General features: G+C 39.6%; 1 protein-coding gene across 2 annotated transcripts in view; it reads right to left on the bottom strand.

Annotated features, from left to right (window-relative positions):
- The window catches only part of LOC124616433 (zinc finger protein 64-like), a 108,561-nt gene that overhangs the window by 74,794 nt on the left and 15,314 nt on the right, over positions 1–18,453 (bottom strand). For both annotated transcript variants that reach the window (XM_047144744.1, XM_047144751.1), the window contains exons 2-4: positions 16,905–16,994; positions 9,676–9,858; positions 9,436–9,588 (exon numbers count right to left, since the gene is read on the bottom strand). In XM_047144744.1, coding sequence (XP_047000700.1) covers positions 9,436–9,588; positions 9,676–9,858; positions 16,905–16,913 — 345 coding nt within the window. In that variant the 5' untranslated portion in view covers positions 16,914–16,994. The remainder of the gene's footprint in view (positions 1–9,435; positions 9,589–9,675; positions 9,859–16,904; positions 16,995–18,453) is intronic.

The following is an 18,453-nucleotide window of genomic DNA, read 5'->3' as shown; positions in this document are numbered from 1 at the left end:
ATGATATCTCTTGTGGTGTGGACCCCACTTCACACATCAACACTGACTTAGGCCTTCACGGTGCCGGATTATATGCGGGAGCCTGGGGTGATCCCATCAGAGAAGGCAGCTGAGGATCAGCACCAACTGAATAGAAGTGCCTCAGTGGTCAACAGAAATGTTGTTTCAGTTACTCAGTTTCCATGGTAATGTCAGATGGTGCCACCCCACCCCACCCCACCCCTCCCTTCACTTCTATCCCATCCCCAAGCAGCAACTACAGGAGCAGAATATGCAAGTAGTGTGCGGTCTGGGGGAGAAGCCACAGAGGAAGGTAGCTGGTCAGTGTCCATGGGCATCACTGGGGAAAGTTGAGGTACAACAAGTTTCGATGGAACCAGAGGGTCCACCATGGGTGGAGGAACAGGTGAAAGCCAACCAGGATGTTGGAAGTGAAGACCGTTACATTGGTGGTGCTGAAGTCAGTGGGCAGAAGCCATGGTATAAAACACGAACCCATGGTGAGCGGAGATTGTCTCATTAGTCTAGGTTGGCTGGTGCCCAAACTGATGCGCCCAGACTGGAGTGCCCAGTTGGGAGGGAGAGACCTTAGTGATGATGTGTACCAGTGGCGAGTGCAGTATAACCAAAATGGTGCAGTGAGGATAACCATGAAGCTGCTCCTCTGGACCGCAGCCTTTGATCTTGGTAGCTCTGTAAGCTGCTGGAAAGCTAAAGAGAGCATTAGATACAGTTTTTGACATCATTTCCCTGTGGATATGGTTTTAAAGGTGCGATATAGTACACTGCATGGCTTTTGAAGACTGGGTGAAAAGGCACAGTGTGAAGGTGTTGAATCTCATTAAGAGTGCAAAACCATTCGAAGTCACAGGAGGTAAACACCATCCCCTTATCAGAAACTGAGATACATGGTGTGCCTTCAAGGGCAAATACTTTTTCCAAGCCCATGGTAGTAGCATCAGTAGTGACCTGATACATGTGTAACACAAAAGGGAAGTGTAAAAAGGAATCAATCATGATCAACCACGAGTTCAAAAAACAGACCAGTAAAATATAAGTGGTTGTGCTCTTGTAGTTTTACAGTATAAGGTCAGAGAGAGAGAGAGAGAGAGAGAGAGAGAGAGAGAGAGAGAACCACTGGGAAGGTGCTGCTTACTGGGCCAGACAGGCAGAACACTGGCAGACCAGGTCTGCAATGTCTGAGTCAATATTTGACCAGAGTCGTAGTCACATCAAATTTTTCATCCAGGGCACCCTCCGATGGGCAGTGTGAAGGCTGAAAAGATAGAGGAAGCAGGATGCAGTGGTATTTGCCTGAGAACAAAAACAGAAGGCCTTGATTTAGGTGTAGCTGGTGCTGCCTTGATCAACAGGAATGAATTTCTCGATTGGGAGGCATGTCCGGCCATTTGTGTTGTACAAAGTGAATAAGATGTCAATTATCGGGTTCTTGAAAGTGCCCTTCACTACGTCACAAAATGTTAAGGAAAGGTGGAAACAGTCTGATCCAGATCTGAATCAAGCTAGAAACACACCAATTCCTGTTGTCAGTGGCTGGGTTAGGTCCAATGGGGAATTGGGACAGTGGGTCTGCATTTGCGTGTAATGTCACTGCTTGATAGTGGATAGAATAATGACAAGTACGATGCCCGATATTGAAGGCAATGGGTGGTCTGATTTGGTAGGGGATGCTTGGGGTCAAGATAGTGAACAACAGACAACAATACATGACAAGATGAAATTTCTGCCCACAAAGGAATAATTTAAATTCCTCAACTGCATGAATAACATCAAGGGCCTCACACTATTTGAGAATAGCACTGCTGAGAAGCAATTAAGGTCTTGGAGGCATACATGGCAGGGTGTTTGATGCCATCAGTGTAATAATGGGAGATGACTGTGCATATATCATGGGGCAGATGCATCAATTGCTACTACCAGATGTGAACCATGCATATTATGTCATTTAGCATGGATCCTGTTTAAGGAACTCCTTTAAAGTGTGGAAAATTTGAAAGCCAGGTGACCATTTGAAACACATGCCTTGGTGCCACAGCTGGTTCAGTGGGTAAAAGAATTCTGCTAGGTCTGCAACAAATCGGCCACAACAGTTAATCTAACCTAAAAACACTTGTAAGTCTTTGACATTTATGAGGAGCTGCACTTTACTGATTGCTACAACATAATCCTTTGCTGGTTCCAGTTTATTTTCCTAGAGGTTAAATCCTAAATATGACTGCATAAAAGAGCAATTGGGCATGCTGCATTTAAGTCCTGATGTTGCCAGCACCCAAAACGAAAGCTTGAGGTTGTGAAGGTGATCTACAGAGTTGCATCTGTGAGAATAAATAAATAAAAACACATCAAGGTAAATAGCACAGTTGGGAATGTCCTGTAGTAGATGATACACAAAACACTCAAATATGGCAGGGACTGAAGAGATTCCAAAAGATAACAGATTATAACAATAAAGGCATTATCGCATGTTTAGTAGCAGATAAGTTTGTGATGCTGCATCCAATGGGGATTTGAAAATATGCCTCCATGAGGTCAGTTTTACTGAATAAAGTGCCATGGTATAACTCCGCAAAGAATTCATCCAGGGCTGGTAGATGGTAAGTTTCCACCTCAGCTTGTGCATTGGTTGTTACTTTGAAATCGACACAAAGCCTCAAGATGCTGTTAGGTTTGCATATTGTTGATGGTTAGTGGTCCACTGTCTATGGAGAATAGACATTAATACTTCTTCATGAGTGAGCCTATCCAGCTCTGTTTTGAGATTAGTGGCCCATTGACTATGGTGCATAGGCTTTAACACTTCTTCATGATTGGGTCTATCCACCTCTGCTTTGATGGTGTCTTAAGAGCCAAGGGCACTGGATGAGCTTTGGAAATATGTGCGACCACCTTCTCTTTAAGACTGATACGAGCTACAAAATCAGTTGTCTTCTCTAGTCCAGGTGATATAATTTGGGTATATTTATCACAGAGAATCTTTAAGGCAGTGCCAAGACCCTTTTGATTACATGGCACACACTGTTTCACAAACCGTAAATCCAAAAGTGTAGAAAAAGTCTACCCCAAAAACATTGCTACCTTTGGATTCAGTTACCACCACAAAATATAGTGGATGAATGGCTTGGGTATAAGTAAATAAAACTGAAAATTTCCCTTGTAAAGGTACAGTGATGTCTTTAGACCCAAACATTTGTCTCATCTCTTGCAACAGCTGCAACACAGATGCACCAGGGTCCAAAAGTAACCTCATAGGGAGTCTGTCACTGAAGTGTCCACGTACATTTTCTGACCTTCGTTATGAGAAGTCGGCAGTTCCATAGATTGCCAACTCACATCTCAAGTTTGAGCCTGTTTCTAGTGGAACTGCTAAAAACATTCGTATTTTAAGTGCCCCTTTTGCCACATCCATTGCAAGTTGCCTGGCAATGAGGGCACACACTGCGAACGTGGCAAAGGAAACAATATTTACATTATGGCCACATGTGTGATTTTTCCAGAAGGAATCAAGCTGTAAAAAAATGTGGCAGAAACAGAACTGCAGCATCTAAATGAGGATGAGCACACAGCACTGGAATTCATGCTACCACTGAACAGGCGGGACACATCTTCAAGGTCACATGCAGAAGAATGCACTCCAACCTATTTCCCTGCGGAAGTTTCAGCTGCTCGAGTGATCACACAAGCAGTGTTTCAAGCAGCATTCAGTCATGATGAACTCCAGACTAGAAGGTTTCAGTGTTGATGTGCAACATGGATTATGTGGACAGTGTATTGTTAATTCTTGAGCGATGAAAAATATGCATGTATTTACAGCCTACAAAAACAAGAGTGTGAAGACATAGTCATGACTAGCAGTTACCACAGGACTTGCTGCAATAGAGTGTGAGGAAATGCAACTGGAATAAATAAACACAGAGTTGGTAGCTACAAAAACTATACAAAAAAAGTTTGATTTTTTTATTTCACATATATTTACAAGCAAGTTGTTCTTCCTATTCTGGTTAGGACAATCATCTAATATTTATTCCTTACAGTAGTTTTGCCAAGGCACTGATCAATGATTAAAACTGAAATAGTGTGCAAACTGGTCTTTTACAAATTCTCTGACTGTCTTGCCTCTAGTTCTACATGCACTCATACATGTCACGAACATATCAGAGCGTCCTCGATGTTGTACGAGCCAACAACCTTGACATAACTGTGAAATACATAACATGTTGTAACTGTAATGCCAAAAAATTCAACATTCACATTTATCAGCTAGTGCAAAATCCACAATTTACTTGCTAAAATAACAAATGTGATTCAACAAAATGCCTAGCCTTTAATGATCTGTAAATAAATGTTAATTTTTTTCTAGAAATGATCTTAGATGTTCTCAAACAGAGCACATGCAAAGCTGAAAGTCTCCTTGTGGAAGTTGTCAATCAAGAGACAGGCGAGATCTCGATGAAAATTGTGAACAGCACTGCAAGTTTCATCAGAGATGCAGGCAAAAATGAAGACATTCTGGAAGAATGTGTCAAAAATTTATACATCTGGGAGGGAGCAGTCGTAGTTCGAGCAGTGCTGAAGAAGACTATTATAGACAAGATTTTGAAAGTGATGCGAATGGTGTTCTCCCATTAATGTAACTACAACACACTCGGGAATGTAAGAAGGGAGCACATCACTAACCTGTCATCACATTATCAGTACTCTCTTTAGATTATAACTGTTAATATGCTGATAAATTATTCTGCTGCTCATTGCAGAACTAATTAATAATGCTAATACAGGATGTATACGCAGACAAGGAAAAAATTCCCAGATTTTTCCCAGATAAAAATACAACTTTCTTCTGGGTGAAAACAGGCTTTTTCTGTGTTAAGTGACAGTATATTTTCCCTTATAAATCCTTTGAATAGTTAAGGTTTTATACACGGGCGTAGGATTTCCCGGCACTTTAGAAAATGAAACTCAGGGGAAAAGACACGTTTTGGAAATATCTTTGATGTGCAGCAACATGTACACTGCATATTTTCATTTTATGAAAGTATACATCGGAACTCTACCAACTTTCCAAATCATTGAAATCGAGATTGCGATGTGCTTTAGTAAGCCAGTCATAGCTCATGTCACCTGATCTTGCCAGCCGATGACAGCGGATATTCAGAGCATAGGACACGTGATGTAGTCAGCTAACAGCAACATCACTGTTAAGTAGCATGAACACAGAAACAGGGAAAGTTAATAGTTTAAATTAATATACATAGTGCTGCTACAAAACAACCAAAGCTTTCACATATAATATTGGTCACTAAGGTTAATAAGCTGCAAGAGAAGCTAAGCTTTCGCATATAATGTTGATCTTTTTTGCACTTGTTACACTGTAAGATATATCACACAAATGTACAAGTAAAATTTTTAATAATGACATAAATGTCTGATCTTCACAGCTCGAAATTCTTCTAAATGGCTCATCATCAAAGAGTTGATTTTTAAATGAGTGTATCTGCGATTTAATAAATTCATGGTACATTCTCGCACATAGTTCAACTTATGTAAAAGGATATTTACTTTGAAAGTAACGCTTTTCAAACCACCATTCACAATATTTTCCCGCGACCTCTTAGAAATAGGTTTTTTTCAGCAGTTGCCAGAGAGCACAGATAAAAGGCGACATCATGCTTGAGCAGCTATCATGACGTAGGCAGCCTGTATGTACGTACGTGTAAAACATTGAAAGTTCATACATTATGTCATAAAAGAAACAAGACATCAGAGGACACTCCAAGAGCATCGGAATTTCGTGAACCATACTAAAATGTGCACATTTAAAGGGCATACTTAATGCGCACATTCGTATGTCGAGATTCCGAATGAAGTATACCTCGACCTGATATTAAGCTTTCCAATGTCGTTTTCAGGATGTAAGTTTTCTTGGAGCACCAGTACTGTATTATACCATGTTTGGTTCTTTATTATAGCATAATGCCATACGTGCTAGAAGATGAAAACATGGACTTGAAATGCAGCGAAAAGTTGAAACTAGCCAGTACTGTGGAATTAAACACTTCATTTCAAATACATTGACTGCCTCTGCAGGAAAAGGTTAATAAAAGTCAAATTTCTTTAGCAAACAGACAAAAATAACTTCATTTTTCCGCAAGGCAATTAATGCTTGACTTTCAGAAAGGTCGAAATAAAATAAAATCTGAAACTAATGACATATTTTATCCTTCCGTAATTATGTGAATGTATTTTAATTCACTTGATAGCTCCCAGCCACAGATATCCGTTTTGTTTTCATTTGACGTGAGAGCAGTAAACTAAAAAGAAACACAAAAAAAAAAATTGAATTTTCAAAAATATGTTCATCTTGTAGTGCACATCTTTCTGAAAAGTCTGAAACATAAAACAAATGTGTTCGAGGAAACGTAAGAAATATTATTTGGTTTTAAGTGTGCCAAAGGGCAGTGCCACGCCTCTTCATAAAGCATTCTTCTGCTCCACATCACTGTATTTCGCTCTGTGAAATTGAAACGTGCATATTTTGTAATGGATGCCATAAAACTATATTCAGGACAGTGGAAATTGAAATGTACTATGGTGTCTCTCCTGATCCCAGTCGGCTGGTTTGACAGCCTGCCCCTCTTTATATATATATATATATATATATATATATATATATATATAAAGAGGGGCAGGCTGTCAAACCAGCCGACTGGGATCAGGAGAGACACCACAGTACATTTCAATTTCCACTGTCCTGAATATAGTTTTATGGCACATATATATATATATATATATATATATATATATATATATATATATAAAATTTGCACTCTTTATTGCCTATTAGCTAATAACTTGCTGTTTTGTGTGATATAAAATTAAATGTAGGATACATAAAACCAATAAAGACAAGAGATAAGCACAATATTACACATTTCTTCAATCCTTACTTCTAGTATTTTTTTCTCTCTAATCTTGCTACAGCTTTACACGGCATGTTTTCCTTTCTGCGAAAGAATCTATTACCTCATCAAAATGTGTCAAATGTTTTGCTACATGAAAAATCGAAATGTCGTTATCTAATACTGAAGAAGCTGTTAACACAAATAATACCCAAGACTGGTGTGTTTTCTCGATCTGATTACGTCTATTTTGTCACTGTCTGCTAGATAAAAGAAAATAGCCCTTTCTAATATTGCAGCAATTTAGTAACACACACCAAATAAACCAGACTGTTTTGGCAAAAATGGCCACTTTTAAGACGCGACAGGATATAGTTCTCGAAGTACCAATATCAATGCTTATTAGGCTTACTACAAGCAAAAAGCTTTATGTTAGGAAATAGTTTTACATTTCATTCATACACACCAGTTTCTCAATCATGAGATCGAAAAGTAGTATTACAAAATTTTTATATAAATTTGGAATCGTCTTACTCTTCCATAATTTGTGTGATGTCCCCGTTTCTTCTCCTTCCTCGTTCTAACAAACAATCTTGTCATCACCAATTCTGTAGCTATTCCTGCCACTGTCAAAATTTGTTCACCGATTAACTTCACTAACCCTTACAGAATCACAGGTTTTGTTATCCCGCAATTATTTTCCGGTTAGGCGTTATTACGTGTTTGTACAACACATTTTCCACGTTAATTCCAGAATAGAACTTATGCGGCTGCTAGCCGGGGACTGTAAACCAGTCCTTACTAGTGCAGCGACCTGGCCACAAATTTTCTGTAGAAATTTCATGTTCTTGGATACATCAAGAAGATAATACGTAATCTTTCTTACCTGTTATTCTTTTATTTCCATTCTGGTAGTCTGAATCTGTGGATTTCAGTAGTAATTATAACAATGCTGATCATTCGCAAACCCAATCAACCACAGAATCAGACAGCGATTGGCATTCATCCGTTCGGTTTTACTCTGCTCAGCTCGTATAGCCCCGTCCCCTCATGTCTGCGGAAAGTTTATTTCTAGATGCGACAAGCATTCTCCTGACAGAGACATCATGTACACTATGCAAGCATTCAAAAGTCAACTTATGATTCATTCAGAAAGCAACTTAAAATGTGTTCAAAAACCAATAGGGAAGCGTTTCAAAATCATATGAATGATTGATAGACAAACATGCACTGGATGCTAAGCACTTTGTGAAACAAGTTTTTTTCCTCAAGAATATGAATTTGGCGCCCCCTTTTTCCGGTAGCATCTAGCTGCTTGCTGTGACTGCTTGTACAGCCAACAGCCACATTTCTGTAGCCAGAAGCAGGAGAATCTACTAGTCAAATGTGACTCAACTGCGCATACGCATGAGACCAGTCATAACTGCTAAAACAAATCTAATGTAAGCAGTTGTGACTTCACGGTCATCGGAGGCAATTTGTTGATATGAAGGATTGCATAGTCTTCTTAAAGCCTTTGACACATTTTGCTGTTGGCAGACGTTTGCATGAGCACTGGTTGTCATCGTCGTATATGGCGCATTTCCTTTGCAATTTAAGTTATTTTAGTTTTTTTTCTTTCGTTTATGTTTTATTGTTGAAATTTTATTCTGCAGTAGCGGGATACAGTAATATCCTTTGTTAGAGTATCAGTTCTTACCAGTCAAAATTATAAAAATTTAACTGAAAACTAAAACATTGTAAAATTCCCGGAATTCTAAAAAATTCCCGGGTTTTCCCGGTTTTCTCCTGGATGAAAAAATTCCCAGGTTTTTCCTGAATCTCCCGGGATGTATACACCTTATAATATTTAGCAATGAAATGTGAATATTCAACAATTTGCAGAAATAATTTTCATTTCTATCGTGAAGTCTGCAGTCGGCTGACTATTGCATGGTCTTCAGGTGTTGATTGCAAATAACTTTATGGTACTATCAGATACTAAACAGCTCTTTTCAGTTTTTTAAGTTTATTTATTACAAGTAGGAACTGTAAATAAATTTACATGTACATATACGACCTGCACTTTGTCAAGGTTTTTGTTTCTGTTGCTAGAGAATGCAAGCATAGGGTTCCATAAGCCACATCCGGCAACACTGCCATCTGCCCACCTGAACAGTCAACACTAATCACTTGTCTCACAGACTAAATTTATTGCAAATGTGTATGTTTCGTGTCACTACAGATACTGTTCTACAGGAAGTGCAACTTATCTCAGGCAAATAAGTTTCTGTGTACTGCTGACATAACTTACTGAAACCTCATAAATTCATGGTCCAGGTATATATAACTAGGTAAAACAATTATTTTTTCAGATTAGTGACCAATAATTTTTCCAACAGAATGGTCACCATGTTGTGAGTCAAGGCATAAACAGACATAAATAAATAAAAAATTAATAAATACTTGCTAAATGGGAAGAAACTGAATAATGCATAACTGATGTCAAACTTGTTAAAGACATGTTAATAATACAAACCTGCAAATTTTGTAAATCATGTTTCTGTGGTACATGTGCTACTTCTTTTCTTTGATTACAATTAACAGTCAATACTGATGAATCTTCACTAGTGCACTGACTTAGTTCAAGAGCATGATTGGTTGTCTCTGATAAATAACGAGTGAAAATGACCTAAGAGAAAAACAGAGGTGAAAATTAATTTTCAATATACACATCATTAATTTCTCTAACAGAACCTCCCAAGAAAAATTTTCTTACTTGTGCTTTTAAAATATTCACCCATGTGCCAGACAATTTTGGTTTCTCACTGGAGTCCCACTGTATGTAAACACCAGCTGCTGCAGCCAACTCTGCAACCACATCTTTCTGTGTCTTACTACCAGAAAGTCTGACACTTGTGAGAAATGCAGATGATAACGATACATCAGCCCATTCAAACACCTGAAAATTAATGTTAAGGTAATTAATGGTTTTGAAATAATGTGACATATGATTTTTCTGGGAAGCAGAATAAGCCAGTTTAAACTACAACCTCCGACAATAAAGTTCGGTGAATAGTCCTGTAACATTAATGTAGATGAACTATGAACTACAGTTACCTTACAGTCCTTCGAAACAGTCACCCGCGTAACTATGCACCACTAAACTCTGTGATATGAGTCCTGGAAATTTTGCACAAAGACTTCCTTTGGAATGGTGTTCAAAAGCCATATCACATTTTACTGGCTGTCAGGAATATAGTCAAATCTCTTTCCTTTCAAAGCGAGTTTGAGTCGAGGGATTAGGAAGAAGTCTGGAGGATTGATATGCAATGAGTATGGTGGATGTTCAAGTTGCACCACCCCATTTTTTTGTCAGGAACTGTTTGACGATATTGGCTGTGTGTGTGCGCGAGTGTTGTTGTGAACAAAAAATCAGGAACCTTGTTGTGTGTACTGGGGTCGTACCCTGCATAGACGTTGCATGAAACGGTCAAAATTTCAATGTACTGAGCAGTATTCAACGTCATTCCCTCAGGTACAAATTTCTTGTGGATAATGCTTTGACTATCAAAAAAGGTGATGAGCATCGTTTTGATGCGTGATTTTTTGGCTCTGACCTTTTTACAATGAGGTGATGTTGGGGAATGCCATCCATGCTTTGCGGTTTTGTTTCTGGGTCGTACCGGAAACACCAGGTTTCATCCTCAGTGACAATAAGATTCAAGAAATTTGGTGTCGCATCCACTGTTTTGACAAAATCCTGTGAAGCCTCTAAACGTGCCTGCTTCTGATTGTCAATCAAGTGATGTGGCATACAACAATAACATGTTTTCCCCTTCCCTAATTCCTCGGTACGGATTTGTCACACAGATTCACGGTTCATCTGCAGATCATCCATTATCATGCACACAGTTAATCAGCAGTCGTTCAATGATTAATGTCCTCACTTTCTCAATGTTTTTGTCACTGATGGCAGTCACCCGGTATGGGGGTTGTCAGAAACACTTTCCTGGCCTCCTCAAAAACGGGTAAACCACTCATACACACACTTCATAGACAGTGCTTGATCTCCATAAAAACGTCCCAGCATTGCATGCACTTATTTCGGTGTCTTGCCAAGCTTAAAACAAAACTTGAAATTGATCCTTTGCTCGTCCATTATCCTGTTCTCAGTTTAGAACCAACGCACTAAACAAGCACTTTGTCCAACAGGTCTAACACGGAACACACACAATGCTCAACAGAACTACAGCGGGGGCAGGTTGTCAACACCAGCCAGTACACAGGTGCAGTGTTCTGAGTCGCCAATGTTGCCCGATCCACCATTCTGACTTCATCCACTTATTTTCAGAGGTTGTATGTTGACTTTAATTCCAGTCAGTGTGTACTAACACACTGTATTTGGCAAAAAGTTTTTGGTTTCAATGTTTCCTTTTCTTTTTTCTTAAATACACTGTGACATTTACACAACAGCATGCAACAAATGTCAAATAGGCATGACGTCTACATCATTATAGGATATGCAAATGATTAGTATTTCACCAGAACCACATGGAGTATGTTTGAAAAATGCTGTGTGCATTATGTATATAAGGAAATATTACACAATGGGTTTTTCATTCAGAAATCACATTTCAGTTTTAATTGATTTTGAGAAGATCATGTTATATCTCATGTAAGAAGGAGAAATGCCTACCAGAATGTGTCAAATATGACAGTGGCAGGATCTTGGCCTATCAAGACAGCAGTTCATTGCTCTGCAATATTGCTACAAAGAGGTCATGAACCTATGACCATCAAGCTGCAATGGAATATATGGTTTCAGGAGGACAGTACTCAGTGCCATACAGAATCTAATAGCCTCCACACAACTAGTGCCCGAGAGAACTGACATGCTATTCGATCAGCCTGGCAGTATCGTACAGCAACATAATGTACCTGAGTCCAGAAATAGACTTTTTGCATCAAAACAACATCCACGTGGACAGTACAATGATGTCTTAAGCACCACAGTCTGTCACCACAGAGACCAATGTTGTGGCTTCTCTTGATGTGGCAGCAGAGTGGTACATGGACAGCAGTGCACACAATGACAACAATGGACACAACAATGGCACCATGTCGTCTTTTAGTTGAGTTCTGGTTCTGCACACAGGATCATGGTGGACATATCCATGTGTGGAGGCTTTGAGAAGAATGAACTCTACCAATTTGTATTTATCATTGTCATAAGAGCCCTGTACATGGTGTGATGGTACCATTGTGTATACAACAGGATCACCTCTTGTTCACATGACCAGTAGTCTGGTTAGTAGACATTAAATTTCTGATGTGTTAACGCCAGTGGTTTAACATACTCTGTGATATTATCTTTCAAGAAGATAATGCAAGATATGTTGCCCGTGATGTCCTCACCTACCTTGATACAGAGGTCATTCAATTGTTGCCCTGGACAGCATGTTCTCCCACCTACTGAAAACATCTTGTCATGGGTTGCTGAGAGACTGGTACTCCTTCACTATGACTGATGAACTCTTGCATAAAGCTGAATCAGTATGGAGTGAGGAACTCATATCTGTCATCAAACCTCATTTCAATTAGATGCCCAGCCAGGTTAGTGTCATTATTACTGCCAGGGGTGGCAGCTCTAAGTGATAAATTTCACAGCCTGTATCCCCACCCCCTCGCTCCAAATCAGCCTCAAAAGTAATCATGTATTCTTCATTCTTCCCACTATACCATACATGCATAATAACTGAAATTTCATTATGTGCTATCTATTCTGGCGTTTCACTTTTAATGGCTAGCAGTGAATTCAAATTACGTGTAAGTGCCACTTTTTAAGATATTCCTTTTGTTACTCAACACCACGGGGTCCATCTGCCCATAAGCCCAAGAGAAAGGATTTATATTCTCAGACTACACTGGGCATAGGGCATTCATCTAGTTTTTTTTTTTTTTTTTTTTTTCATTTGTTTAATTCACTCCAGTAATAATGTCAAAATTTCCATAAGGCTGTATCAGAATTTATTTTGATGACAAATCAGTTCAATACTGTGGAGTCTCATCACCAAGCACCATATGTACCTCATAAATCAAGTGCCATAATAAGCACCACGAGCATTTGCCCAGAAGAGGTGGTTGTCACAAGGAATTAAATGAAACTGTCAGGTTAAGTGTGTGACACTTTCCACATGACAACATCTACATCTACATCGATACTCCACAAGCCACCCAACGGTGTGTGGCGGAGGGCACTTTACGTGCCACTGTCATTACCTCCCTTTCCTGTTCCAGTCGCGTATGGTTCGCGGGAAGAACGACTGTCTGAAAGCCTCCGTGCGCGCTCTAATCTCTCTAATTTTACATTCGTGATCTCCTCGGGAGGTATAAGTAGGGGGAAGCAATATATTCGATACCTCATCCAGAAACGCACCCTTTCGAAACCTGGCGAGCAAGCTACACCGCGATGCAGAGCGCCTCTCTTGCAGAGTCTGCCACTTGAGTTTATTAAACATCTCCGTAACGCTATCACGGTTACCAAATAACCCTGTGACGAAACACGCCGCTCTTCTTTGGATCTTCTCTATCTCCTCCGTCAGACCGATCTGGTACGGATCCCACACTGATGAGCAATACTCAAGTATAGGTCGAACGAGTGTTTTGTAAGCCACCTCCTTTGTTGATGGACTACATTTTCTAAGCACTCTCCCAATGAATCTCAACCTGGTACCCGCCTTACCAACAATTAATTTTATATGATCATTTCACTTCAAATCGTTCCGCACACATACTCCCAGACATTTTACAGAAGTAACTGCTACCAGTGTTTGTTCCGCTATCATATAATCATACAATAAAGGATCCTTCTTTCTATGTATTCGCAATACATTACATTTGTCTATGTTAAGGGTCAGTTGCCACTCCCTGCACCAAGTGCCTATCTGCTGCAGATCTTCCACTCACAGTTTCTGTTTCTAGGAGAGGAAGGGAGGGGAGGATGGGCAGACAACAACACAATTTTAATTTAGGTCACAACGACAGTTTACTTTTACTCTGAAGTTCATGAAGTTTAATACACACAAAAAAGGATACAGAAATCACCAAATTTTACTGGAGACATTTATATGACAAACGACACTCGGCAGAAAAATTGTTTATATATTTTGCTTAATTAATGGAAAATTTGTTTCATTTATTGATGTATATTATAATACTACCCTCACCACAGGATTAAGCAGCAGACATAGAAAGACTGTTATGCAGCCAGTACAAAATGAAGAAAACAAAATATTTTAATAATATATTGTTATTTAATGTTACTAACTAATAAAAAGTATAACAACTCAGATATTGTTTTTAAGGCAAAATACGTATTGTGATAAATACAAATAAGTAAAAAAAGGAATCTGGTTCTATCCCTACAGCATACCAAGATCTACCTGGGATTATCTGCAGCAAAATGTATACATAATACGCAACAGTATTTGTCATGTATGTTTTCAGAACTTTCTTCCTGCAGCACTATATTATCAAAGAAAGAGGCATACAAATACAATATAAAACTTTTATAATGTTGCTTTTGTTAATAATACGAATGAGAATGGAAATCAGATGAAAGTATAATGTGTGGTAGGAAAGATTGTAGAAGGAAGAGGGGTTGGGGGTTGGGGTGGGGGTGGGGAGGGAGTGAGCGGAGGGACCGGGAGGGGGAGAGGGAGGGGGGGGGGAGGATGAGGAGCCATTGTGGTGCTGATAATGCAGACAATGTAAAGTAAAAAATAGGGTGAGTGACTGAGGTACAGCTTCGTATTTGGTTAATAGTGTGCTTCCGGGTGTTTTGTTGAGTAGTTGTTTCTATTTTATGCACAATATTCTGATCACCCACTTAGCTGTCTTCTTCAGATGATGCAAGTTTTGCTGTTATCAAAGGGAGTGATGAGCATTGGGAATCAAATTTGGCTATTAAGAGCGGCATGAGATCAACAATAGTTCAAAGTTTGGTTGGAGTACTGACAGCGAGTACACGTAACAGCAGAAGTCACAACAGCTGAACAAGACGACAGGGTCAGCTGCCAAAATGGAAACAAGTCAGCAGAACCCTCGGAACCACAACATTAATTGACTATGATAATATTCTTCTCGGGTATGCAGCCGGATCATAACGTCTTCATGACACAATATTTGCGCGGTCCAACTGGCCACGATCTCCAGGTGAGAGTGCTGGTGCACGATCTCGCCGGAACTGACTTCCCAGCACAAGCGGCGGCCCCTATATAGGCCGCTGAAGACCCACAACGCGTGCGCGAGAAGGTGCCGTGACTGCCCTCTAGCACAGTAGACATACCCTGCCGCCAGTGGTGGAAACAGGCGAAATCAAGATATCGCTGTCAAAAATTAAAAATTTTTATACCGACGATCGAACCACAGACCGGTGTTTTTTAATGTCAGATAACACCGGGTCCCAAGTCTTACTTAAAAGATAACCCTTGTCTCTATTAATAAGATTGTCAGATAAACGAATCTCTATGGATTCTTTTAAAACACAGTCCCAATAGCGAGATGCAGGGGCAACCATTTGTGTCTCGTCACATAGCATTCTGTGTCCCTCGGCGAGACAGTGTTCCGCCACTGCAGATTTCTCAGGCTGAAGCAACCGTGTGTGCCGCTGATGCTCAACACATCGGTCCTGAATGGTCCGGATTGTCTGACCAATATAAGCCTTCCCACAGTGGCAAGGGATCTTGTACACACCGGGCTTCCTCAAACCCAAGTCATCCTTAACAGAGCCAAGGAGCTCTCTAATCTTGGCTGGCGGACGAAAAATACTTTTGATATGATATCTTTTCAGAATCCTTCCTATCTTCGAGGAAATGCTCCCAGCAAAAGGCAGAAAAGCCACCGATTTGCAGGTATCTTCTGGTGGTTCAGGCGAAGGTCCAAACTGGAAAGCACAACGGATCTGTTCATCTGTATAGCCATTCTGCTTGAACACAATTCCTGTGTCAAGCTTTCTCCATCTGAAATGGTATAAGCTCTTCTCGCTAACGTCCGCATGACCTCCGTTTGCTGGAACGATGGATGACAGCTAGAAGCATGTAGGTAACGGTCCGTGTGCGTAGTCTTTCGATAAACACTGTGTCCCAGTGTTCCACCATCCTTTCTGTACACCAGAACATCCAGAAACGGAAGCTTTCCATCACTTTCCACCTCCATGGTAAACTTGATGCTAGGATGCAGGGAATTAAAATGATCTAGGAGGCGGTTAAGAGCTTCTCTCCCATGAGGCCACACCATACACGTATCGTCAACGTACCTCCAAAAACAGGTTGGTTTTAAGGACGCCGTCTTCAGCGCCATGTCCTCAAAATCTTCCATAAAAAGATTGCCGACTATTGGGGACAAGGGGCTCCCCATAGCCACTCCGTCAGTCTGTTCAAAATATTTGTCATTGAATATTACAGAGTTCTGTGAGCATGTTCTGCTGACAATGGCCCCACGCAAGGCAGTAACAGTTTCTTTAAAACAAATGATTTTGTAGCATTAAAAAAAAAAAAAATACCACTCGGGTTTTGTGACTCGTACTGCCATTTTAGAGAAGCAGAACTTCCTCAGAGGGAGCTTTTCCAAGAAGCACGAACTACACTGTAGAATTATTCCTAAAATCAATGAAAATGTTGTTGCATATTCCTAAAATTTGGATCAGCCACCAGCACTCACTGCTTTCTGAGTGCCGTTCTACAATAACAAAGTGTGACTTATATAATAACATAAAACATTTACTTTTTTATAACATTCCTTCTTCTACGGTCTTAGTACATGCTTCAGATGAAGGAACCAACTTTTTCCAGCATTTTAGATTAAATGTATTTCATCTAGCGTGTATACAAGATGAATGAATGTATCATGAATGTAAATGATGAATGTCAATACACTCATGTAAATCCTGTATTAAAAATATTATTCTTATATCACACATGAAGAACAAAAGGAAACAGTACTCACATCTTTCATTTTCCACGTTCCAGGAAGCACGGATGATGAGGCTTCCCATGTAAGGATATCTTTTCATTCTGCATCTGCAGGCTTCAAACACTGAGACATAACAAGATTGTTGAATTACAATCACAAGCTCAACAACAGCAGCATACAGTGCACATTCCATTAATAAATTCTTAAGTCTGGACTGCAACAAAATCATTATTTTCATTTTGTAAATCATTTTGGTGTGGGCTAAATTCAGATCTGTGGTAAATAAAAAAAATTAATTAACACAGTTACTGCATATAAAACTGTGTCATTATTAGACATGTTCATTATCAGGTGTCGCCCTTTGACTTTACACTCAGATCCATTTAAGGAAGACAAGTCTCTCTATAGTTTTTATAGTTCTGGGCACTGATTTGTTCTGAAAGCTATGTATATACTCTGTGAACACATACTAAGACAGCTGATATACACTTTGAATCCAATGGTTACTCGTGCCACCTGTTTACACTTGGGTCCACTTACTGCTTCATGTGAAACTTTCTATATGGTCCCAGGGAGTCTTTAGACAAAGCTAGTCCATAAAATACAGACAGTCCACAAAATTCACTCATCCATTCTGCAGTAGTGTTAAACCAACTCAAAGGGATATAGTTTTGGGATTCCTGGAAGTTTTTAGAATTATGTTATCTCTCACCTTAACTGCTTTGATCTATCTAAAAGCATCGAAAATTACACAATTGTACACTTGCTCGTATCTACTAATATTCTCTTCAAATATGCACCTATATTCATCAACATATCATATTCATTATACTCCCCACATCATACATCATGCTTTTAACTGATTATTTAAAATCAGCTACTTAAACCACAAGAACACGAATTTAGCCAGAAGGACTTAAAATAAACCATTTACAAGAAGAATCTGTGATCTATCAAATTTTAAATTTCACCTTTCTTTGCAGGGAGAACTGCTCACCTTGTCACGCTTCTTAAGCTCTACAATATTCCGATGTACTTGATCATCAGCCACAGGTGCTCTACCAGCTTCAACTTGTGCCATCTAACATCAACTCCTTAATCACAGATATTCTTTCAGCTCCAACCTGTGCTACCTTATTTCAACTCATATTAGCACTTTCTCCTCATCACATTTTTTCCCTTCAAGTCTTACAAAGTTCTCCTATTATAATCACCTGCACTGGTTCCAACAGTTATCTCAGGCAGACTCTCTGCTACCATGCCAGCTTAATTCAAAGAACTGGGTGTATAGCAATGATGTCATGGCCAATGACCCATCTCACATCCATATGGTTTCTCAGCCTTATACTACACAGCTTTGAATCTGATGTTGCATCACAAAAAGACAAGAAGTTTAACCATGAGATGCTGATGCAATGGTGTAATATCTGTTGAGGCTTTAGTCTACGCTACATCAGAGATTTTACTTACCTAATTAGACAAAAGGATCACAGAAGCAGAAGTAGTAAAGTGCGGAAACACAAAGGAAGTTGAAAAACTCCAGACTCACACTCTCTATAGACATCAACTCACATATCTGACA

Source organism: Schistocerca americana, chromosome 1, assembly GCF_021461395.2.
Source record: "Schistocerca americana isolate TAMUIC-IGC-003095 chromosome 1, iqSchAmer2.1, whole genome shotgun sequence".
Classification (NCBI taxonomy): Eukaryota; Metazoa; Arthropoda; class Insecta; order Orthoptera; family Acrididae; genus Schistocerca; species Schistocerca americana.
The sequence above is the reverse complement of the archived record's forward strand: the minus strand, read 5'-3'. Positions and strand labels throughout refer to the sequence as shown.